Source organism: Chaetomium fimeti, assembly GCF_033439085.1.
Source record: "Chaetomium fimeti strain CBS 168.71 chromosome Unknown B0H64scaffold_4, whole genome shotgun sequence".
NCBI lineage: Eukaryota > Fungi > Ascomycota > Sordariomycetes > Sordariales > Chaetomiaceae > Chaetomium > Chaetomium fimeti.
In genome coordinates this window covers 520570-543350 of record NW_026944332.1, presented here as the reverse complement: position 1 = coordinate 543350, position 22781 = coordinate 520570, and the positions used below count along the sequence as shown (strand labels likewise).

The 22781-nt window shown below is 57.5% G+C and overlaps 8 protein-coding genes across 8 annotated transcripts; 5 read left to right on the top strand and 3 right to left on the bottom strand.

Moving 5' to 3' along the window:
- Positions 1–2886: 2886 nt before the first annotated feature.
- On the top strand, positions 2887–3575 carry B0H64DRAFT_459142 (uncharacterized protein; the record flags this gene model as incomplete). Its single annotated transcript, XM_062807432.1, has 1 exon — positions 2887–3575. The coding sequence occupies exon 1, from the start codon at positions 3156–3158 to the stop codon at positions 3573–3575; it is 420 nt and encodes a 139-aa protein (XP_062658762.1). The 5' UTR covers positions 2887–3155.
- A 1318-nt stretch (positions 3576–4893) lies between these two features.
- B0H64DRAFT_142764 (uncharacterized protein) lies at positions 4894–5784 on the top strand. Its single transcript, XM_062798301.1, has one exon. It carries the CDS (start codon positions 5058–5060, stop codon positions 5553–5555), a length of 498 nt encoding a protein of 165 aa, XP_062658761.1. The 5' UTR covers positions 4894–5057; the 3' UTR covers positions 5556–5784.
- A 2619-nt stretch (positions 5785–8403) lies between these two features.
- On the top strand, positions 8404–11533 carry B0H64DRAFT_142830 (putative phosphatase regulatory subunit-domain-containing protein). The gene is made up of 4 exons (XM_062798302.1): positions 8404–8472; positions 8657–10673; positions 10786–11095; positions 11184–11533. Exons 2-4 carry the CDS (start codon positions 8802–8804, stop codon positions 11231–11233), a joined length of 2232 nt encoding a protein of 743 aa, XP_062658760.1. The 5' UTR covers positions 8404–8472; positions 8657–8801; the 3' UTR covers positions 11234–11533.
- Positions 11534–12071: 538 nt separating this feature from the next.
- On the bottom strand, positions 12072–13075 carry B0H64DRAFT_474247 (uncharacterized protein; the record flags this gene model as incomplete). The annotated part of the gene is made up of 2 exons (XM_062808039.1): positions 12477–13075; positions 12072–12253 (listed from the first exon to the last, which is right to left on the bottom strand). Exons 1-2 carry the CDS (start codon positions 12595–12597, stop codon positions 12072–12074), a joined length of 303 nt encoding a protein of 100 aa, XP_062658759.1. The 5' UTR covers positions 12598–13075.
- Positions 13076–14296: 1221 nt separating this feature from the next.
- On the top strand, positions 14297–15589 carry B0H64DRAFT_321318 (uncharacterized protein; the record flags this gene model as incomplete). The annotated part of the gene is given in 4 exon segments (XM_062800504.1): positions 14297–14547; positions 14599–14653; positions 14668–15038; positions 15103–15589. Coding segments are annotated over 4 exon segments (1164 nt in total), but the record flags the coding sequence as incomplete, so codon positions are not given.
- Positions 15590–16398: 809 nt separating this feature from the next.
- B0H64DRAFT_142598 (GMC oxidoreductase-domain-containing protein) lies at positions 16399–18755 on the top strand. Its single transcript, XM_062798298.1, has 3 exons — positions 16399–16710; positions 16760–17103; positions 17157–18755. The coding sequence occupies exons 1-3, from the start codon at positions 16650–16652 to the stop codon at positions 18567–18569; spliced, it is 1818 nt and encodes a 605-aa protein (XP_062658757.1). The 5' UTR covers positions 16399–16649; the 3' UTR covers positions 18570–18755.
- B0H64DRAFT_142589 (uncharacterized protein) lies at positions 18732–20427 on the bottom strand. Its single transcript, XM_062798297.1, has 3 exons — positions 20282–20427; positions 19165–20227; positions 18732–19108 (listed from the first exon to the last, which is right to left on the bottom strand). The coding sequence occupies exons 2-3, from the start codon at positions 20082–20084 to the stop codon at positions 18895–18897; spliced, it is 1134 nt and encodes a 377-aa protein (XP_062658756.1). The 5' UTR covers positions 20085–20227; positions 20282–20427; the 3' UTR covers positions 18732–18894.
- Positions 20336–22178, bottom strand: B0H64DRAFT_142681 (uncharacterized protein). The gene is made up of 2 exons (XM_062798300.1): positions 20527–22178; positions 20336–20397 (listed from the first exon to the last, which is right to left on the bottom strand). The coding sequence occupies exon 1, from the start codon at positions 21950–21952 to the stop codon at positions 20717–20719; it is 1236 nt and encodes a 411-aa protein (XP_062658755.1). The 5' UTR covers positions 21953–22178; the 3' UTR covers positions 20336–20397; positions 20527–20716.
- Positions 22179–22781: the final 603 nt, after the last annotated feature.

The following is a 22781-nucleotide window of genomic DNA, read 5'->3' as shown; positions in this document are numbered from 1 at the left end:
GCCCGAAACACCCACCGGTAGGCGAAGAAAAAGAATTTTAATCGAGGGGCACCAATCAACCCCTCCTCGCGTGGGCGCCTTGTGGCGTCCGAGTTCAACCGTTTCTCCTGCGCTTACCGCATGCGCTTGCTGCGACATGAGCGATTCTGTTGGAGTGCTTGGCTTGCGATGCAGCGGGCCTAAATCTCGACAAATCAGGATGCGGCCTTCCTCCCTGTCGAGGGATCCCAGGAAACGCATCCCAGAGCTCTCGGCCAGGCGCTCTCGTTTGAACCACTCAGCTGTGCAGTTTGACGCCCCCCACTGAGGAGGCGGGGTCGCGGCTCTGGCAATGCCCAGGTTATCGATGGTGTGTGCACGAGCAGGACGGACGCAATGCAGAACCTAAAACAGACCTTGGCCGTGAACGCAGAGGTCCGCGGAGTTCGTTTTCCATGTGAACGGGGCGATGCGGGGAGAACGCGGCGACTAGCGCGGTGTGCGAGACGGACGCGCTGCAGTTTCATCCGCCGACGAGGGGTGCACCACCTTATCGGGGACAACGGTGGTGGGGCACTCCGATCAACGACTATGTCGATATCGCGGAGCGATTCGAGTTTGACCCTTATCTTGATGGACTTCAGTTTCCATCGACTGTGGTCATCATTGTCAGACGGCGCTCAACCGAGGGCGGGGAAACGCTCGATACCCAATGCCGGGGCTCGGCATCGAACAGCAAGCAGAGTGTAGCTCGTCATCCGTTGTGCAACGTGCCTCAACAGCAGCCGCTTTGCGGGGTACGCCAATGGGCGAGATAACCGCACCATCACCCGCCGCTTCAAGTGCTTCACCGGTGCTGCGGCCACAGCCGCGACACTGTCAGGGCCAATGCCCTTTGCCAGTCTAAGAAAGCCAAACGTCATGACACGCGTCGTGACATGAAGCCGGAGCATATGAGTCGACGGCGTGACTGCTCGTGTGATCTCTATCCCTTCTCGAACCGGAATCACTCGCTCCTCGGGATGAATGTATTGCGGCAGATACGAGACGACTGCGTGGTGTTGCGCGGCTTCTAGGTCTCTGGTTCGTAGTTCCTTGCACTCGTGACTGGGTGGGAGCAGAACCGAACGAGACACTACGGTCTTCGGATGTGAACGCAGTTCCCACGGTGGCCTGCGGGAAGCCGGACGACAAGTAAAATTCTCGCGATCTCAGTTTCCTGCCTAAACGAGATGACTTCCGAGGAATCAGTAGTTCGTCCCAGCGCAGCGGCTCCGAATATTCGCGCCAGGAGAGCCGGATAGCCGCAGAAACGTTCCCGATTCCGTGGATGGGTGGTGACCTCGGTGCTACAGCCGGCCCGGCCCCGTCGTACTCCATGAGGACTTCGGCAGCTTGCGTGAACTGGGACCCGAAGGCGACGGACGATATCGGCGCTCGCAGTAGCACGCACACCCGTACGAATACTAGGGGACGCACTGGGATGGTGTGGGTGCAAAGCAAGGCGACGGCGGGGGCACTTGATGGTCTGGCCCTTGTCGATCCCGCGGGGCTCCGCGTGAAGCAAGGGAGAAGAAAGCTGTCAAAATTAACCTTGGCAGCTTGGAACTTGATGAAGCTACCGCCGCAAGGATTGTGACGAGGAAATGAGAATAACTTCACCGCTGTTTCCGGTGCGACTGGTTGTGTGCGGCGGCCAATCCCGCTTCAGCGCCGTGGACTCCGTGTTCGATTAGCCAATCTCTTGTCCCACCAAGATGAGGGGCAGAAAGTCGAGAATGATGCAACTGTTGACCACCCCACCACCCCGCCGTGTGAGCAGCAACACCAATACCACTTGGATCCAGCAATTGTTCGATCGGAACCTGGTCAATAAATTCCCCGAACCACAACCCGCGAGAACCGTGAAGACTGGCCAATGCCGAGTTTAGGACTGCGCGCCCGCAAGGTGCCCCGCGGTCAACCACCACCACTTGATTGGGGGCAGATCACCTGTTCTGTGGCTGCTGCGACCGAACGCCCCTCGCACAGCTGTGACTGTTCCAACCGTCGAACGGTTTGCGCCACCCGGCATGGCCGCAGCTGAGCCAAGAGCGTGGGATAGCTTTGTGAAGAAAAGGAGAAAGTCTTTTTGGTGAGGTGCTTGAGGTGATGTTATTGTGACTCAGCAATTGCGAGATAAACTTTTCAAGTTGCGACGACCCACACGGGAGATCACCAAAAGATTACCGCGACCGGTCCAGATCCCTCCGGTCTCCGCGTCCCCCACCCCGGCCGCTGGGGCCACAGCATGGCCCGGTCGCTGCTTTCGCGCAACCACCTCGATAGTTCAAACAGCCCTCGGTAGGCAATTGGTACAAAGTCAAGCCTCTTCTTGCGCCTGGAACTGAAAGAAGTCCGAGACAGAGATGAGGCGTTGCTCTTATCATTGGTTCTCGACGACGGGGGCTTGTCAACGAGCATGCGTGGGAAACACGGTGTGGACGAACTCGATTCGCACGAACCAGTCGGCTCAGGTGGAAAACTCCCGTTGAGTCCAGACATGGACGGTGAACGGTTGTTTGCAATTTTTGGCATGCATATACGGGCTACAAAGTACTGCTAGTTATTCGGAGCGCAGCAAAAGATCTTGTTGTGATGCAATCACAAAATGTAGTCAATGACGTCATACCCCAGAGCCAAGAAAGTTTGTGAGGGAGGCCGGATTTTGCATGCGTCGTCACAGTCGTCATTCCTCTATTCGTAGATGGCATGGGACGCGAGCCTGGCGCGTCTGGGCATGTCCTAGTTCCACGTCTTCATCCACGGAAGCCACGGGAGTTAAAACCAGGGCAGTTCGCGATGATGGAGTCCAAGGTTGGCCACGATAACGGCGTGTTGACGGCATCGACTCATGTTCTCCGCCCCATCCGGAGAGTAAAGTTCAAAGTCGCAACCGCGCGGGACCGAAATGCTTTGCTGTGTACGTACTCTTAGTGGCTTGTGGGTCAATTTTAATAAAGTTGAGACGGTATGTAATACTGCGAGGAAAGATGATGCTAGAGGGGAAAATGAGACCGGAGAAGGATGTCGCGATGGTCCGCAACATGACAGGCAGGACTCTCGCCGCTCGAGCCGCCCGACCGGGTTCACGACCCGGAGTGTACTTGTTGCGTATGTAGGTTTATGGTGAAACAATGCTTGACATGGCCGTAGTCATACCCGAGGGGTTCTCCAACTACGTTCTCATCCTCGCCGATGGGTTGGTTGGCTCTGCGGGTTTGCTCTCGTTCAGAGACTCGGAACACCCCAGCCTCACCTCCGTCCTCGCCGGCGGGGAGTCGGAGCAGGGAACGCAAGAATGGGACGCACCATGGTCACTTTTGGTTGGGTCGAGTGGGGATGTGCACCTCCGTGATAGCACTACTATCGGCTTTCTCGCGCGCTATCGAGGCAGGAGACGACGGGGGTGTCAGAAATTGATGCAGGTCGCTGCCGAGGGCAGGACAATGCATTGCAACTATCGTATCCCGGATATTGTTGCATGCCGGCCGAAGCACCTCAAAGGAGGTCAGCGGTTGGAGAAACGCACCGTGTTCTCCTCAGATAGCAGATAGCATCACCGGCATCGTGAGATTCCCACACCACTTTGACAACCCCATGTCTCGCTTCCCGGTCATTCCATTCGTGGTTCAAGTTCGTTAAGAACAAGCTGCCGCCGCTCCCGACGCCAGCGGAGCAACCCTCTGTGCTTTGGCAACACCGTGGGCGGTGATCCCTGGGGAATGCCGTGCTTTGTTTACCTACCCGCTCCCCCAAACTCAAACACCCTCCCCCCAGTTCGAACCGGCGATTTAACTCTTGCCCAGGGCCATGCTGCTCTGAGCCAGTTGTGGACTTGTGCCTGTGTTGCGTGGCCGCGGAAAAGAGCCTCCGGGCCAGGGCAGACGCCCGGACGCCTGCTTTCCCGATGCGACCTTCGCCCGCCCGTGCATCGCCCCCTGCTGTGATCCATGGCGTGCCCGCCATGTTGACCTGCTTGGCGCGACGTCTTCCGACGTCCGATGGGACCGCTTCCGACGGGCGAAGCTCGGATTGGTTGGGGCCACCTGCAGGCGATCGATCGAACAAATTCATCATCGGCCAGAAATATCTGCCATTGAGGTTTAATAAAACATGGTGCCAACCGCCAGTGTGTTGCAATTGCTATCGCTCTTGACGCGCATGGTCAGCGGGGAGTTGAGCCAAAGATTTCTTTACACTACACAGGAGATGTCGGCTTTTGGCTTGAATATGATGCAAGTTCTGGTTTTGGAAGCCGTCATCGTCATGGTCGAGGGACTATTTCTTTCTTGAATGCGCTTCGTCTCCACGGCTGCATGCTATTGCGTAATCAAGGGCGCGTCCGGCGCTACTGTATGGGGTGATGTGAGCGAAGAATGGATGGTTCCGTCCAGGCGGCGTGCAGCGTTGGATGACAGGATTCCGGCGATGTGTGGTCCCCATGTGTCTCACTGGAAGGGGGTGAAGGGGGTTCTCGACGCACAGTGTGCTTGGCAACGAGCTGACACGGTCAGAGCGCCATCCATGGCCGTCCATGGGCCAGCCGTTGACAAGCACACGAATTCCCACGTGTGGAAGAGCCGGAGAGAAGCCTGGCTGATTGGCCAATGGCGCGATAAGAATGCTGCCCTGGGAAACGCAGATCTCTGCTTCCGCATGCGGGCAATCGCTGCTCGTTTTATTGTCTGGGTGATACTGCCGCCATGATAAGGGAAGAGTTTGCACTGCTTGGTTACCGGCAATGCGACTGAGAATTTTGTGCCCCGTTACATTCTGGAGAGGTATCAGCCGCCTCGATCATCGTGGCCAAGCGACGAGCCGAGAGCCCCACGCAACAAGGCAGGCATCAGCGGCTGAGCGTGGGGTTTCTTTGTCTGCGAGGAAATAACCCAGACAGGGTTTCGCCGGTTCTTGATTCGTATCGGTATTCCTCCAAGAGACGGGCCCAAGGGTTTTCTTCCACCGCCCGCGGGTTGGTTTCGTGGGGGTGATATCTCGTTTAGTGTAGACCATTCTCAAAATTTCGCAACGCCACAATGTCATGGCCGAGAATACTTTGGAGCTATGAAACGGTCTCGCTCCCACTGCAGTGGCTGTGGTGGTCATGTGCTGTTGGGCGGATGAGGTTGAAAGGGCTGAAACGATCCGCCAGTGTCAGTGAGAAACCAACGGACCTGCGCCGCGATATGGTCATGCGTTGCCGTGCCGCTCTGCAGAAACCATCAAACGAGCGTTGGAAGCCGAAAATACAGAGACAGGCCCAGCTGAGAAGTCCCCTCCTCCACTTGGAAATATTCCCCCAACCCAGTGCGATTTCCTTGGAATCGACGTGCGGCTGGGGACTGGTTGAAGACCGGGGACCCGCGCTGCAAACTCCAGACTTGAATCTGGGGTTCTTGCTGCGCAAAGCCCTTGTCAGCATGGCGAACACCCCACAGTGGGCGAATCGCAAAAACACAGAAAACCTTGTCTGCGCTGTCTGGAATGTCCTCTTGCCCATGCGAAAAGAGCTTCATGTTTGCTCGCCGACATAAACAGGGGTAAATGCCAGGGCGGAGAGGACACCAGGGAGGCAAGAGGCTCAAAGAAAGAGGACGCTTGCTCGCGAAATCCCACCACGATGTCCGTGCGAAAGAGGTTTCTGAGCCAAAACTCGGCGGTTTGCCCCAGCTCCTTGTGTAAAAATTTCCAGCTCGGGTGTCTTGGCTTTGATGGGGGCGGCTTGTTCGATGGCACGGTCCAGGGGGCCGGGTCTTGATCCATGCAAGTCAGACCGACCCCGGCACAGGACGCTCGCGGCACTTGTGGACCCGAAACGCGCCAGGAGCCGCCGGTTCTGGGCATCCAATCCCATCAACAAATCAGTGTCCCCCCAGAGATAACGGTGCAGGACTCGCGGCCGAGACTCCTTTGGCAACACCAGGGAGACGCGGTGACTTCGCTTTGAGTTGTACCAGGTTAACCCTGTGTCCTGACCGGTGTGGAAAGCTCATGGGCAGACGCGCGGGGGACCACGGCCGTGCGCTTCATGGTTGTCGGTACCGGCGTCTCGACGAGGTGGAGATGCGCTTACACAGTCTCCTGGACCACGGAGATCTCTTTGTCAACAAGCGTCCTCCGAGTTTAGGGCGGCGGCGTTGCAGACCAGTGGCCAAACCGCCTTCACATCTCCGGATTCGGGCTCGGGCTGTGAGGGGAAACTGGAGCATTGGGGCGGGGTGAGCTTGGTGTTGCAAGGAGTTTCCTGTGGCCGTTAAGCTTGGACTTGGAGATCGACGTGGCGCTCTAACGTCGGCCGTTTAAAGTATTCGGTTCTCGAACGGCCGCCGGCGATGAATCTTTCGAGTTGCCTTCGCGAACAAGAGCAGTCCAAAAGATGAGACGGGCGGGGCGGCACATTGTGCTTGGGATTTGTCAAGGGTCTGAGTGACCAATGCGACAAAACTGGGATTTCCTGCCAAGAAAGCTCGGCCAAAAATATTTTCCTTGGGGAGAAAAGTTGTGGGTCGTACGTTTTGAAACGACCGTGACGGTCAAGTTGAAACTTCCAGGCTTGTAACATTGAAGAGAGAAGCAACCTCCAACCAACTGATGTGTCGGGAGTAGGCTTGAAAGTTAGTTATCCTAAGTAGTGAAAGAAAACGGGTACTTGACGTAGTGAACATTTCACGCGACATATCGAGGTTAACAGAACGGTGGTGCAATGTGCCTTGGGGGCAGACAGCAACGTAATTGTATGTGGGCAAGGGCCTTGGTATAAACGTCCGTTCTGATGTTGGTGTTTATGTCTCGTTACAATTCCTATCCCCAACTAAATACGCTGATTACGCTTCTATTGTCGCAGGGCTTCCTCAACTGATGATGTTGGACGAAAGTGCAACCTGCCGACGTCATTGATGCTGTCTGTAATTACAGTAATACATCGCAGAGTTTGTCGTCACTTTCCCGCTTTGCTCGACCCCAGTGCAAAATAACCATTGAGTGATGATGAGCCCATGGCTGAACCAAACAAACTCCTATGGTATCGAGCAAAGCCGGACAAGTGACTGCTCGGCAGGCTCCTGTTTCGAGGTCTGGGCACTTTTTACCTTGGTTTTGGAACCGAAGAGGTCGAGTTGCGGGTCTCGCCGGATCCAGCCTCAAAACATGGCGCCACCAACTCGTTGCCCCCTGTTTTCGCCATCGGTGCTTGCAATCGGCGTTGGAATGGCGAGCTCCGGCTTCGCCGGGCAGGTTGATCAACTATGCCCCGGTTTCTCCCCACGCTTCCGGTCATCTACTGTCATGATTGAGCGATAAAACGACTTCTCCTGGCTGCCGTCGAGATTACCACCCCCAACGTCAGGGCCGGCCGGCATCGGTGTTCGATCGGATCGAAGCATTGGAGGCTTGGGATTTCGCTTTGGCGACTCGCTCGCACAGTATATAAACGTACGGGTACCCCCAAACAGGGGTGTTGCGCCGCTCACAGCGCGCAGGAACCGCAGCCTGGTTGGTTTGGCGGGGGGCTTTTCTGGCCAGGCTCTTGTCGCCTTGCCATCGGCCCCGCTCTCGCCAAAAAAGAGCGAGGATGCTGCACAGTGCCCACCACACTAACCTTGCATGGTGCGGCTTGGTGCAGGAAGCAGCTCATCTGTTACGACCACGCCCCCTTGCCTTGGTAACTTTCCAACGATGCTGACTCCTCCACCATTTCTATCGTTGCCTCCTTCCTTTCCTCTTGTTCTCTTGTTTCCACGGTCCCCCTGATGGACACAAGTGTCGCTCCTTTATTCTCCCCTGCCGCATTAAAACACAATTGTTGATCAACCCAGATTGACTCGCTTGTCCCCGCCACAGCGTTTGAAGCCAAGCTGTCCCCAGAAAGTACGGTACTTTCCCTGCCATTATTCGCCCCACCCCCCTTCCCCGGCCCCGTCCCTCGTCCATACAAAACCGGCTGAGCCCCGCCGCTGTTGCTCCAACTTGTTCTTCTCTCGCCGCCAAAGCACCCAGTGTTTTGTTTCTCTCGACAAGCCCATCGAGGTTTTTTAGCCTCGTCCAGGAACAGGCTGCTGACAGACAGGTCGCAGTCAAGGCCCGAGGACTCCAGCCAGAGCGTCGCTGACGTCGACCTCGAAGCTCGCCGGACCCCGTTGCCTTCGATCACGCACCCCTCGGCCGCCATTCCAGCGACCGACCTGGGTGCATTGGCCAACGACCGCGGCCGGAACTAGAAACAGGACCCAGTACCCTCCCCGGTCGATCCTGTCAACGGCCAACGACACAGAAGGCCAGTCCAACTTGTCGCCTTTCCCGCAACCTCGTCGCACCCAGTCGAGGACAACCTGCGACTTCTGCACGAACCGATACTCGGGCTCGCTGCTAGGATCCGCGAGAGCTTAACTTGTTGCTGGAATATTGCCCAGTTAGCTCTCGTCCCATCCTGACTTGAAGTCGGCGTTTCCACAGGTAGGTGTTGGCCACAGTTCTGAGTGATGACACAATCCGGTTCCATTGTTGGCCACACCACCGAACCTTCCCGCCCAATTCCCTTCCCGCACCCCCTGCCTTCACTTCGACACACATCCTTCGCGCTTTCTGCTTCCTGCCGTGGAAACTTTGGCGTCTCAAGCTAACAGATTGGGGTCGACAGTCGTCCACTTATCATTACCAGAGCATCTACGTTGCCATCCATGACCTGGGCTTGAGAAAGACTAGGAACACTTGGTCCTACTCCCTCTCTTAACCCATCTCTCTGTGGAGTCGGCTTTGCTTAGGCGAAGACCGGGGCGTCAAAAATGCCTTACACACCACCCTCGCAGCGCTCGCCGGCTTCGTCGGGTCCCCCATCACCTGACGGAAGCCGTCGTCCATCATTCCATCAACCACAAAATTCCGGTTCCCGGCCTACCCTTCCCCGCTCGGCATCGTACCTCACGAGGCATCGACGCACTCCGTCGGCGACACAACCTCGCGGGGGTCAACCGTCACCGGAAGCCACAGCAGAAGACCTGAAGAGCATGGTGGCAAGTAGCAGCGTGCGGCAGTCACCGCCCCCCATGACCGGCGCCCGCGGAATGCCCAACGGCGCGATAATGTCGCCCCCAGACTCGGCTAGTGACGACGACGACCCGCCTGACGTCCGCGGCCGGCAAATTGAGAACCTCAAGGAGCTTCACGAGGCGGTTAGCCAAATACCCCAGCAAAGGACACACCTGCCAACAAGTAGTGGCGCAGCCGGGCAGGAGGCACCCGACGCCGGGGACTTGCTCCTCCTCCCGGCCCAAGCGAGTGCGTTAGCCGAGGGTATGCATCACAGCTTCAGCACGGGGTCGCTCGGGGAACTCAGAGCTGGAGGGGCCCGCCGGTTCACACACACGAGGTCGGCCACCGAGCCCCATATCTCCATCAGCAAGTCCGCCGCTAGTTCTGTCACGGGGTCTGAGGAGGATTCCGACGAGGACGGGCTTCGGAAGCCCCAGATGGTGCGCAAGAAGTCGGGGGAACTCGTCAGGCCCGCCCTGCGCCCCGCATCCCGGAGGCGACCCTCTAGCATGCCCGGTACTCCAACGTTCTCGAAGGTGGTTCACTTTGACTCGCATCTCGAACACGTCCGACATTTCCTCCAGGTGGATCGACCACTCGCCGTGAGCGCCGGCTCGTCGCCCGTCGACAACTATGACAGCGACACCGAGTACCCCTTCTCAGGCGATGAACGGTCGACCGGGCGAACCCCTCCATTCGAGTGGGAGATCATCATGACCAACTTCCCTGTCGAGACGCCGGTACGCAAGGCACAGCCGGTACGCCTCGAGAGGGTATGGCTGTCGAATGATCAAAAGTCGCTCATTGGGTCGATCGCGGTGGCCAACCTGGCGTTCCAGAAACTGGTAGCTTGTCGGTTCACTCTCGACTACTGGAAGACAACGTCGGAAATCGCGGCCGAGTATGTCTGCGAGGTCCGTGGTATCGACACCCCGTACACGCAGGACAGGTTCAACTTCACCATCAAGCTGTCCGATCTGGCCAACCTGGAAGCCAAAACGCTCTACTTCTGCATCCGCTACACGGTGAACGGGCAGGAGCACTGGGACAATAACAACGGCACAAACTTCCAGGTCGACTTCCGCAAGAAGATGCTCCCGCAGAACGGAAAGAAGGGTTTCGCCGGCGCTGCTTCCCGCGGGCTGCCCAAGAGCAATCGTCGGTCCGGGCAAAGGCCAAAGCAGGCATCTCTGGCTTCGGACGAGTTTGGCGGGAATCAAAAGCCCAACTTTGACAAGTCGATCCAGGACTATCTTGGGGAGTCGGGCTCTACAGGCCTCCGGCTCAAGGGCGTTAAGAGCGCCGGCGACCTCCCCAGCGACAATCTTTCCAAGGGCCTGTCGGGGCCCAGCGGCCAGTTTGCCCTCCGGTACGACTTTGGCAATTCCCTCAGCAGAGCCATCCAGAGTGCCAAGAACGGCACCGCGACAAAGTCAGACGGTTTGTACATGAAGCCCAACAAGAAGCCGATTGCCGTGAACACGGGGACCGAAAACATGGCCACACGGGCGCCAGGCCCGAGACTCGACTCGACAGGTGCTGCAACCGCGGCGTCGCCTGCGGACTCACCGAGCGCCGGAATATCATCCACCTCGTACGACGAGATGATCCACAAGTGGTGCTTCGTAGGTTTCCCCGGATCACGCCTTGCTTTACGCCCGTCCACCGTCCAGGAACAGATGGGAGGCAAGCTTCACTCTGCTTCCCCACAGGCATCAAGCTAACTCGACGTTGCAGTACGGTTCTAAGCCGAAAGCCCCTTCATCGCAGGCGCGAACCGGCTCCTCCGATAGCAGCACGGCAAGCTACGATGGAAGCCCGGTGCAGATGGGCAACTACCACCACTCGCATAGTAGCTCGCAGCACCATTCGCTACACCCGCAGGACGTAAACCCATACCTTTCCCACCTGTCGTCGAGCCCGAGGGATATGGGGCCCTCGCCTACCGACCGCGGTCTAGGGCAGACGGTGAGCCCATCGCCTGCACAGACTGCCGGTAACCCGGCCCGTCCACAGACAACCGCGCAGGATTTTGCCCATCTCGCCGGTACGTCGCCGCACGAATATCTATATCAGCACCCGCATGACCGCTTCTCCTTCCGTGGGCCCGAAACTTATGCGTTGGCGGCGATTAGGGGCTAAACCTCGCACACTACCGACGAGTCAACGTAGACGTGACTCGTAAAACGACACAGGGGCAACAAACGATTGTATCCGCCCCGGAGCACGGTCTCCATGTTATCACCCACCTCTTCCGGGTCTTGATGCTTCCTCATTCATTCTCAGTCTTTCGGGGGCCTTTCAGGTGCCTCTCCTTCAGGGACGACGCATGAAAACGGCGGTGTAAAATATTTCTTATTCGGGTCCTTCCGGCGTCTAGGCTTTTTCTTCTTTGCAGTATTACGGTCTGTGTTTTCGGTTTTGCAGTCTAGCACATACGGGTTGGGACATCAACAGGGGAAAAGGCGTTTCGTTTTCGGTTATGCATAGTTAATGGGTTTCGGGTTCTTTCACGGTCCTGGCTATTTCTTCGGTCAAGGTTCCAGGTGTCGGTTCAGGAAACATCATCAGCGGGTGACCTGCTTGCGCAACATTGTTTCTGCGGGGCCCGCTGGCTATGGGAGTTACGTTGTATAAGGGACGACAGACGACGAGACTTGGAGAGTCTGGAGCCGAAGTTGGGACGGGGCGGGAAGGATAATCAACCTAGGAGGCGAGCAAGCTTGGATCATCAGCCTCTATTCATTATGCCACGATATGTCTAGCAACAGAACTACACGTATGGTTATGGCCGACCTCGAGTTTCTCTGAACTTTGTGATCTTTGGGAGAAAACTGAATGCCTGACTGTGTACAGTAGAAACTGATCCGCTCTGCACCACCCATCTTTTCATCCTTATTTCAACCCGACCCGAGCCCCAACACCGTCCCATCAGGTAGGTAGTCGAACCCCACGGATCATCCCGCCCCTCCCAACACCACGAAGACCCCGCCACCACTCAGACAATATAAACGTCCCACTTCTCACTTGCACCGCGCCAGCGGCCACCCGGCCGTCGGCTCGCACGTGTAGGGGCCGCCGCACCACGACACCCAGCCCACGCTGTTCTGTTTGAAGCAGGTGTAGACCGAGTCGTAGATGTGGGACGGGTCGGTTGGCTGGCTGTAGGAGCGCAGGATGGTTGCGAGGTCTTGTTCTGTTGCGCCTGTGTGGTGGTGGTTGGTTGGGGTGAGTGGTTGTTTTGAGTGGGGTGGGTTTTTGGGTGGGGTGGGGTGGATGGGGGTGGATATGGGGTGTGTGGGGGATGGGGTGCGGGGATGGGTATGGGGTACGGATATGGGGATGCGTATGGGAATGTGGGATGCTGTCTGGGGTATGGGGTATGGGGTACTGGGGTGGGTACTGGGGGGGAAGGGCTGGTTGCTTACCGTATTGCTCGATCAGTTGATAGCCGCAGATCTGGGCTGAGTATTCACACCATTGGATCTCGGCGAGGGTGAGTGGGAGTAGGGGAAGGGCAGCCGCGAGGAGGAGGGCGAGGCGTGTCATGGTCAAGGAAGGTAGGGCAGTCTGTTGGGAGGTTCCTGGGTAGTAGCTTTAGACAGGGCGTTTGCTTCTGTGTTGATTAAACTATACATAATGGTGTGGTTGAGCGAAGACCGTAACCTTCTTATATCGTTCTTGGGGTTCGGTGCTCCCGGTACTCGGGTCTCACTCAGATCCCCGTGCCTCAGCCCGCTCCACACACAGTGGTAGGGTTGACCTCACCCCAGAGCTTCAATATGTGGAAACCATAATCCCGCTTGGATGGATGAGGGAGATCTCAGAGGGAACTCGGAGGGACTTTTTCTCCGATGAGAACAATCGTTAAACCGCCATCTAGATTTACGAGTCGATCCATCCGAAAAGAATGATATCTGAGAGTGGGACCTTCAAAACAGATTCGTCGATAAACCAAGCTCATATTATTAACAATAGCGTGTCCAGAACTACCTCTCGCCTTGGTCTCGTCTTTGAATGAATACCGGGATGAATGTGAGTTCGAGACTGATGTCGTCGGTCATGGTGAGGGTGCCTGGGGACCATGTGGGGGCGACCCAGGGCCCAGGCCCTCTTGGCATGCAGCCCTATGAAGTCCGTGCATCGAGAACTTGGGTGGGGCCATGAAGACGCAGAAGTGCGCAAAAGAATTGAAACTCAAATATCCCCTCCACCTCAGTTCAATGTTGGGCATCTGCGGACGATAGTTGAAGCATGCCATTTTCCGCGTCTTTTTTCTGGACCTGCCACTCGTGCCGGCGCTATTGAGACTTTAAATCGTCCGGACAAAACAACGCCATCGTCCGCCAAGACAATAGTGCAGCGCGACCGCCATGCATGGGGGGTCGACTGTTGTCCAGAACCACAAAGCTGGATTCCCCTCCGGCCACCCTCGGAGACCAGCTGACTGTTCGAACAAACTTCATTTGGACTCAGTTGTGAAAGGCGACAGCTTCAGGCAGCAATAACTGCGTGGGTTGGGCACTAGCTGTTAATCTCTAGGTAGACAATCGACAATATCAGACCAGCCAACACACGACAACGCTCAACACTGATGGCACTTGCCAACAACTTCCCGAGAAGAACCAATCGTCATAGTTACCTATCGTCACATTCAGTGTCCCGAATCCATGGAACGTGAAAGGCTACGGAGACTGCCGGGACCAACAGGAGGCCGATATATCAGCCACCCCACCCCACAATGGCTTCCCTCAGCCGCACGAGACGGCCGACGCCAGCCCAGAATGCTCTGGCCACGCCGAAACATTACACGCGTTTTCGTTTTTCAAGCAGTTAGCACCTATGGCTGAGCTGGCAGTGCCGAAAGGGGCTTGCATTAAGTTAGCCACGGGCTGCCTCCACTGCTCCAGTGAGCGGGGAGAGTCGATGTCTATTGACAAAACAAAAGCCAAACAAAAGCCATGCCTGCCCAAGCAGCCCAGGCCATGATGTCCCCCGCTCATCTACTCCGGTTCTCTTCTGAGGGCAGAAACCGACGATATCCATAAAGTCACCATGGCAGCAACTCTCTTCCGCGCGCCTATCGCACCTTTAGCGACACCAGTTTCGACTGCCTTCAACCCCCAGGGACCATTCCCTCGGTTCATCCGGCGGTTCGAGAATAGCACCCTCACAACGACTGCCCGTGTATCCGATTGTGCTGTAAGCTGGAGCTTACTTCGCCAGACAAAACATCGCTAATGGCCTATTGCAGAAGTTCAACGGCTTCCAAACATGCAGCTCGAATGGCGATTATGGTAGCTGCCTCTCTAGCAGCAAACAGGCCTTCTGCAACTGCAACAATGGGATGCAGTACCTCGACTGTGTCTCGGAAGCCATTGCTGCGTCAACCTGTGTCGGGGCTGTGGGCGTCCCGGACTGGGATGCCTACGAGCGTTCCTGGTTTCAGTCGTCATGCCCGACACCGCCGAGCTCCGTCATGACGCAGCTCCCTCAGCCGTAAGTTTCATTAGGAATGGCTTACCAGGTCGGTAGACTAACGTGGCCCAGGACCTCCGTCCAGCTTGACCTCCAGTATGTGCCACCCCAGGAGCTACCCCCGCTAGTCTCGCTAACAAGCGCAGAACCATCATCACCATCATCCCCTCCGGGCCCATCTCTCAACCGCCCCGCCCCACTGCCACCCCCATGTTCCGCGACGGCGCCGAGCTCCTTGTAGGCGACTGCCAATCTACTTCATACACGTTGCTGGATGGCGGCGACATGGTTCTCTACGCTGCCTTTGTCGGGTGCAACGGCGACAGGCCACAGTGCTGTCCCTGGAACGTCACGACCGACGCCTCCCTGGATAGCCCCGGCTCCGGCGGTGACGACAGTCGCGCGGCCACCATACGGCCAGGTGAGTTCCCGGCGCCAGCGGGCAACGTCAAGGACAGTCTAGACCGATGCCCGCAGGACTACTACTCTGTCTCAGGGCAGTGCTGCCCCAAGTATGTCCTTCCATCCACGGCCTTTTCCGTTTAATAAACAACCCCTAACTCATCACCACCGCAGCGGTTACTACAAGTTCACCCGCCAAGTCGCCTCCCAAACCCCCTGCTTCAGCTCCCTCGCGGGCCGCGCCACCCCGCCCCCCATCACCGTCGGCATGCCCGCCAACCCGACCGACACCACCCTCCCCACCTCGGCCGTCGTCAACCTCGCCTGGGCCATGGGCTTCAAGGTCGACGACGACCCGGCCCCCGCGCTATCCAAGGGCGCCGTCGTCGGCATCGGCGTCGGCTCTGGCGTCGTCGCTGTCACCGTCATTGCCGCTATTGCGTATTTCGTGCTGCGGTGGCGGCGGAATCGGCGGGCGGCGGCGGTGGAGGAGCACCTCGGGGCTGGCGAGGGCATGACGTACACCGCGGGGTATCATGCGCCGCAGGAGAGGTTGGGTTCTCCGGCGCAGATGAAGCTGGGGCATGGGGTTCAAGCGGGGGGGGAGTGGGATGGACGGTATGGGTACCCGGTGCCGCAGGATGGGGGGTATGGGTCGTGATGGCGTGGGTTTGGTAGCGTGGCGTGGGGGGTGTTGGCGTTCAAGCAACATGGCCGGCGACAATTAGACACCGCCGCCAAGGGAGGACACAGGCATCACGAGGCGTGGCTTGTGGTGGTTGGCCGTTGATGGACCAACCACAATAATGGGATGAGCGCCGAGAGAAAGGAACGCTTACGAAGATGGACAGCCACCCTCTCACCTCTGACAAAGAATAGCCGAACTCCAAATGAAAATGACAAAGCAAGAAAGGTTAAGGGAAGGAGAGCGGAGAAAAGACGTAGAATAAAAACATCGAGTAAAATAAAAAGTAAAATTGAGCGAATGCAGTTTCCTCGGGCTTTTGGATGCCTTTTCTTTTCGTCCTTACAGTCGACGTTTCGTCGACGTCTACGGCACCGACCGAGAGTCCGGCCTTTGCCCAAGGCGTGACGACATAGACGAATCAATATAGAGGCTTCTCTTGATCGTCGGGGTTATTTTTTGCAGGAGAAGAGCCAAGGGGAGGCCAAAGAAGATTATTGGGTACCAACCTTGAGTCCAAGCCCTTTGAATTAGCGCTTTGGCGGAATAGGTACAGTCCTTACCACCGCGAAAAGGAATTGTAACGATATCGGTAACGCAAGGCCGGCCACCACCTTACCTGCTGCGTTCTGAAGCAGGGATACTGTTCCTATAGCAGAGCAACGGTTGGAGTCTGCCCGGAAACATTGAATACGTGAATAGGTACCTATGGAGGAAGTGTGTTGGCTCGAGAGATGTTATTGCAAGGAACCAACGATGTAACGTGAAGCTGACGTTATACTCACTCTGCAGAGTACGAGCTTGGTATTCCCATCATTGGTGAACATTGTCAGGAAGGCATGCAGGCCCCGCATTGACTTAACTCAGCTCTCTGCTGTTCGTGTTGGCGCGGGGAAAGGCATCCTTCGATCATCGATGCTTTGAGCGTTTAATTTTGTGAATAAAGGCCGGCACCTTGCCACTTCGTACCAAAATCTCCCATCGGTGTCAACGAAGCCTCATTTCTTTTCAAACCGGTTGGGTTCAAACTCTCATCATGGGCCTCTACACCAACCTTCCCGATGAGATCCAGGAGGTGGATGTCATCATCGCCGGCGGTAAGTATCGACATGCCCCATCAACACGCTACGGCTCATTAACTTTCAGGCGGCACAACTGCCTGCGTTGTTGCCTCGCGTCTGGCGGCTGCGGACCCGAACCTGTCGATCCTGATGATTGAAGGCGGCCAGAACAATGCCGGCATTCCAACCATCACGCACCCCGCCTACTTTATGTCCAGTCTCGCGCCCGAGAGCAAAACAAACCTCTTCTACAAGACCAACAAGTCGGCCGCCCTAGCAGACCGCGAGCTCATTTTGCCGTCCGGTGGCATCCTTGGGGGAGGCTCGTCCACCAACTTCATGACGTACAGCCGGGCGCAAAAGTCCGACTTTGACTCCTGGGGTGTCCCCGGGTGGTCCGGCGCGGATATGCTGCCCTACTTGAAGAAGGTGAGTTTCCCCTTTCCTTTCTACGAGCCTTGTGGTACTGAAAGCCTGTGAAGCTCGAGACATACCATGGAAAGGACGACAAGGGTGTCCATGGCTACGATGGTCCGATCCATATATCCCGTGGCACATACCACCGAAAGAGAATCGAAGAGGAATTCATCGCCTCGGCAGCCAAGGTGGGGTGGTCGGAAGCCGAGGACATACAGGACCTGAAAACCGTGAATGCCGTGGGGCGGGCCTACCGCTACATCTCCCCCGATGGCAAGCGACAGGACGCGGCAACATGCTATCTCCACCCTCTGCTGAGCGACGGCAAGCACCCCAATCTGCACGTGCTGGTCCAATCGCAGGTCAAGCGGATCCTGTTCGACAACAACAAAGCCGTCGGCGTCGAGTACAGGCCGAACCCAACCTTTGCCAGCAACATCGCGGGCGAGACCAAGACCGTCAAAGCCCGCAGACTCGTCGTCGCATCGTGCGGAGCCTGCGGCACGCCCTCCCTCTTGGAACGGTCCGGCGTCGGTGACCAAACCATCTTGCAGGCCGCCGGCGTCCCCCTAGTAGCTGCGGCACCGGGTGTCGGGAACGGCTACGAAGACCACCACTTGGCTCTCTACCCATACCTCAACTCCCTGGACGCCGCCGACACGCTCGACGCTCTGGCGTACGGGCGCATGGGGAGCGCGGAAGAACTGATCAAACAACAGCACCCGATGCTGGGCTGGAACGCGCAAGAAGTCCAGGGGAAGGCCCGGCCGACCGACGCCGAGGTGGCCGCTCTCGGGCCCGAGTTCCAGAAGGCATGGGACCGGGAGTTCAGGGACCACCCCGAGAAGCCCACCGCCATCTTCACGGTGATTGCCGGGTTCCCCGGCAACCCGGGCGCCGAGCCCGGCGACCCCGGGCTGACCATGACGGTCTTCACCGTCTACCCGTTCTCGCGCGGGCACGTCCACATCACGGGGCCGCAGCTCGACGACGCGGTCGACTTCGACACGGGCTTCTTCGCCGACGCCGGCGGGCTGGACATTAAGAAGCACCAGTGGACCTACAAGAAGCAGCGCGAGATCATGCGGCGGATGCCCTGCTACCGGGGCGAGGTGGCCGCGTGCCACCCGCCCTTTGCGCCCGGTTCGCAGGCCGCCACCATCAGTCTCGAGGATGGGCCGCTCCCCGCCGACGCACCGGCCATCGAGTACTCGGCCGAGGACGATGCCGTGATTGAGAAGTGGTTGCGGGAGAACATTAGCACAACGTGGCACTCTCTCGGTACGTGCAAGATGGGGCCGCGGGATGAGAAGGGTGTGGTGGATGCGAATCTTGGTGTTTATGGAGTTGAGGGCCTCAAGGTTGCTGATATGAGTATCGTGCCGCGGAATGTTGCTGCTAATACGAACAACACGGCCTTGGCAATTGGTGAGAAGGCTGCCGATATTTTTATCAAGGAGCTTGGCCTGGGTCGATAGAGTTGGGAATCGGATACATTAGATTCGCGGGGTTCTAGGAGATATCTGCCTCGTCTCTCGAATAACTTACTTTACCCACGAGCTCCCAATCTTTCACCAGCGTCAAAAGAAAAAGGGGAAGTAGTCGCAGCAATGGCAGCCAGATCAGTTACAATAGCAACCCAAGCCGCGGTTTTGAGTCTTTGACATAGCCTGACAGAAAACGCTCGGTTGTCTCGGCCCCTTGGATGCAAACTTCAGGATCACCCTTCGGTCGGTGCGTACGCGCCGTCAGCCCACGCTATGCTCTTGGTAATTATAACATGTCTATTGATTTGCGTCCTGTTCAAACATCAGTGTAGATGAGCATTTTAGCGTCCTCCTCCTGGCACACTAGCCACGTCCAGGCGGCCGAGGGCGCGTAGCTGGCAGTGGTAGAACAGGAACGGCCGTAGTCGGCGCGTTCAAAGACGGCAGGATCCGAGCGCTTGATGGCGGCAACACTCCCGGGCGTGGCGACGGCGAGGAAGCGGTCGCGCTCCGGCCCGGGAGCCAGGGCCCTGCTGGTGTTAGTGTGTTTGCGGGGTTTAATCCCGTGCTCTCGGAGACCACATACAAGGCATTTCCGAATATCCCGTGACACAAACTCGGCTCCTTTTTGAGCATGCCCCGCAGCCGGACGCACTCCCTGGCCCTTCTGACAGCAGCGTCGAAGCGGTGGTGCAGGTTCGGGAAGTGCGGCCGCAGCGCAGCCAGGGACAGGACGAAACCCGGGGCGCCGTGGCAGAACTGCACCAACCGCCCGCCCGAGCCGCTCTCCTCGGAGCTCGGCCAGTTCCCGTCGTGCTGCTGCATGCCGAGCAGCCGTTCGACGGCGGGCTGCACCTGGGGAGCTAGGGATGGCGTCGTCAGCACTAGCTGGGTGATGATGCCGATGTCGCCGTGGACGGCGCCCAGGTAGTGACGATCGTGCCACTTCCAGCGCGGGCCGCGGTTGAGGATGGTGTTGGAAATTTCAGCGATGGCCGGGTCGACGAGGGTGTTGCTGCCGGCCACCCAACGGCGCACCAGCCGGAGCAGGTACAGTGTGCCGGCGCGGCCGTAGAGCATCTCGTCCGGGTAGTCCTCGACCGGCATGAGCTGGGCGACGGAGGAGACGAACTGGCGCACGTCGGACAGGCTCCCGAACACGGCGCAGGTCACGGCCTCGTAGGCTAGCTTCTCGTCGCCGATGCCGCAGCCGTGCGAGCCGAGGCCGAGGTTGTGCCCGCGCGAGCCCGGGGCCATGTACCCGCGGGCCCAGTGGATGGCCGGATGGCTGGCGATGGTCAGGTCCGGGCGGTGGGCTGATACCTGGAGCAGCAGGTAGGCCATGCCCGTGGGACCGCTCCACAACCCATGGAGGGCTTCGTGTGGGTAGCGGCTGCGTGGGGGGTAGTTGGCGACGATGTCCTCAAGCGCGGCCTTGAGGTACTGGTCGGTATCGCCGATGGTAGCTGGGTGAGGCGGGTCGATGGTGAAATACCGTTGTTCCATGGTCAGTGAGTAACAGTTAACTAGGTAAGTTGACTGAGTTGAGTGGTTGTGACTGACTTCGCGAGGTGGGGGCGGGGAATCGGAATCGGGGATTGCGTGGCGCCAAAGTGACAAAGAGGGGAGGAGAGCGAAGCCCAATTCAACTAGAATGATATTATAGCTGGGATGAGTTCATGATCAGGTAATTACCTGCCTACCTAGGTAGTCTCAATGGGCGCAATGGGTGCGTGTGTGACGGAAGGAATTGTGGTCGGCCTCAGAACTTGGCAGTTGAGACTGTCTTATCATCGTTAATTACGTCACGGGCCGAAAACTGTGAGCAAAAAGAATCAGGCAATAGAAAATGAATTAAAAGTACAGGATAAAAAGAAAAACACAAAAGAAAAAAAAGAATTATGGACCAAGCTTTTGAGGTAGTTGGTAGATGAGTTTCGTTTCGTACCTGTAATTACTCTAGGTTTGGTACGAGTAACGCCCACGTTTAGAGTCGAGCTTTGATTCCTCTAGGGCGAGTGGGTAGTGTAGGGAGAGAAGACATGAGGGTTGGTCTGGGGCTTATTCGATGCGAACATGCCACGGTGCAAACGCTACATTAACCATTCCATGAAGGCTCTTGCTCGGCCGAGCTTGACCTACTCGGCCTCCTTCTTGGCGCTGTCTGCTATCTTTTGTGCCTTCTTGGCTTTCTCCTCCAACAAATTCCTCAGCTCGTTCTTGGTCTCCTCCACCAGCTCCTTGCCCTCGGAGGAGTGCTTGCTCGCGACCTCGCTCAGCACCCCGATGTGGTCCTGCAGCTTGCGACCGGCATCGTCTGAGGCCGTGCCCAACAACTGAGTTAATGCCGCAAACCCTGTGCCTCCGCCGGTGGCCTCCGAGCCCTTGGCCTTGGCCTTATCGACCGTCTGCTTGACATAGTCTTCTAGCTTGCCCATGTCGCCGCGCTCCCCGAGGTCTTTGATCTGCTGAAACAGACCGGCCACATTCTCCTTTTTGAGGAGGTCTTGGTTCCCCGTGACCAGCTCCTTGAGCCGCGGGTTCTTGTCGAGATACGGCCGCGCTTGCTCCAGGCCCTTGTCCCAGAGGCCGTCGCCGATCTTGCGGATCTGCTGCGTCCGCTCCTCCACGATTTTGCGCACCTTGTCTACGTTCTCGGCCGAGAACCCACTCGACATGACGTCGTTGACCTGGGTCCATGTCTGGTCTGCCAACCTCTTGGCTTCGGGTCCGTACTGGGCGCCCATCTCCTTCAGCTGCTTGATCGGCCCGCCCACCTTGTCGTTGAGCTGCGGGTGACGCTCGAGGATATGGTCGGCCGCGCTGCCGCTGAGGTTGGCAATCTTCTTGGCGAGGTTGGCGATCGCGTCGTATGCCTTAGATGCCGACTCGATACTCAACCCGGTGCTCGCAATGTCTTGAAACTCGCGGTAGGACTCGCTGACAATCTTGTCCACCTCCTCGCCGTGGCTCTCGCGGATGGCGGCGAGGTCATTGAATGCCGTGTCGACATACTGGCGGCCCCCGGGCACCCACGCGACGTAAGAGTAGCAGAACTGCTTGAGCTTGTTGACCGCCTCGTCTGTCGTGGGCGTCTTGTCTCGTATCGTGGCCGCGGCCTCCTGATATTTTTTGTCGGTTTCCCTCGCTGCCGCATTGATCTTGCGGGCCATCTTGCCGGTGGGCGTCATCAGGTAGATGCCGTAAAGCAGCCCCGCGCCCACGACGCCGCCGACGACGCCCGATGCGAAGTGGGATTGCCCGGTCGCTCCGGCTTGTGAGGATTGGAAGCGGCGCTGCGTTTGCCGCGCTCGGAGGACCCGGGCATTGCGGGCGGCGGGGGCTACTCGCGACGGGAAACGGGCTGTAAACATTGTCGTCGATTGGTTTCGGATGCAAATGCGAAGGTGACAAAACGACGAAATGAACTGGAAGTCAGGGAACGCAGTGGGCGAAGGGTCAATGGAATTATTAAAAGTCGATACTGGAATCTCAGAAACTCAATGCCTGGTAGCTTTTATTATACAACGGCAATTCATCTATTTCAAGGCGTGCCAGCCAACAAGTTGGCGGATTGTGACGTGACGATGCGAGTCTGGCGGTTGCAGAAATCATGATGTCATGAACCTGGAGTGCAAACCCTAACCCCTTTAATTTCTGGGCTTTCTCCGGGAAAACGCGGGTTGAAATCGTCCCTGTTCGGGGCAGGCCATGGAGTGCCTGCTAATTCTTCTGGAATGGAAGCTCCCTTTCTTCTCGCAACCTAGGTAGCCACATCCAGACACTCCCGGCTGAGAGCGACGCTTTCGCGGAGGGAATCTCCGTTGATGGTTTGCTTTCTCGCCCTTCCAGAATCCAGAACCCGTTTTCTCCAACTTTCAGTGGAGTTGTACCCCGCATCCCCGCCTGCCAAGCTGAACATTGGAACTCGGTTTGGCGGTGGTCCGCCATTCACTTTTTGGGCGTCGCATTGCAAACATGCAATGAAACAGAAACAGCACGCGAGATCTCCATCCATGATGGCCCGAGCCAGGTCGCATGTCCCACGGAGGGCACCTCTGTTGAATCCCAACCCGCCAACGAAAGAAACCAACATGCTGATGCGGCTGAAAGATCGGGTTCGCGACAACCACCATCAACAATCGCCAAGCATGCTCGTCTCGGCAGAATACGACCCCCATTTTATCCGGCAGTCTTGCTTTG

Bases quoted from the DNA above. Each gene is read 5' to 3' on its own strand.
- B0H64DRAFT_142681 (XM_062798300.1), bottom strand. From the start codon at position 21,952: ATGTTTACAGCCCGTTTCCCGTCGCGAGTAGCCCCCGCCGCCCGCAAT.
- B0H64DRAFT_142764 (XM_062798301.1), top strand. From the start codon at position 5,058: ATGTCATGGCCGAGAATACTTTGGAGCTATGAAACGGTCTCGCTCCCA.
- B0H64DRAFT_142598 (XM_062798298.1), top strand. From the start codon at position 16,650: ATGGGCCTCTACACCAACCTTCCCGATGAGATCCAGGAGGTGGATGTC. The intron at 16,711-16,759 runs GTAAGTATCGAC...ATTAACTTTCAG, and splicing joins GGATGTCATCATCGCCGGCG to GCGGCACAACTGCCTGCGTT. The intron at 17,104-17,156 runs GTGAGTTTCCCC...AAGCCTGTGAAG, and splicing joins TGCTGCCCTACTTGAAGAAG to CTCGAGACATACCATGGAAA.
- B0H64DRAFT_142830 (XM_062798302.1), top strand. From the start codon at position 8,802: ATGCCTTACACACCACCCTCGCAGCGCTCGCCGGCTTCGTCGGGTCCC. The intron at 10,674-10,785 runs GTAGGTTTCCCC...TCGACGTTGCAG, and splicing joins TGATCCACAAGTGGTGCTTC to TACGGTTCTAAGCCGAAAGC. The intron at 11,096-11,183 runs GTACGTCGCCGC...GGCGGCGATTAG, and splicing joins GGATTTTGCCCATCTCGCCG to GGGCTAAACCTCGCACACTA.
- B0H64DRAFT_142589 (XM_062798297.1), bottom strand. From the start codon at position 20,084: ATGGAACAACGGTATTTCACCATCGACCCGCCTCACCCAGCTACCATC. The intron at 19,109-19,164 runs GTATGTGGTCTC...TAACACCAGCAG, and splicing joins GGGATATTCGGAAATGCCTT to GGCCCTGGCTCCCGGGCCGG.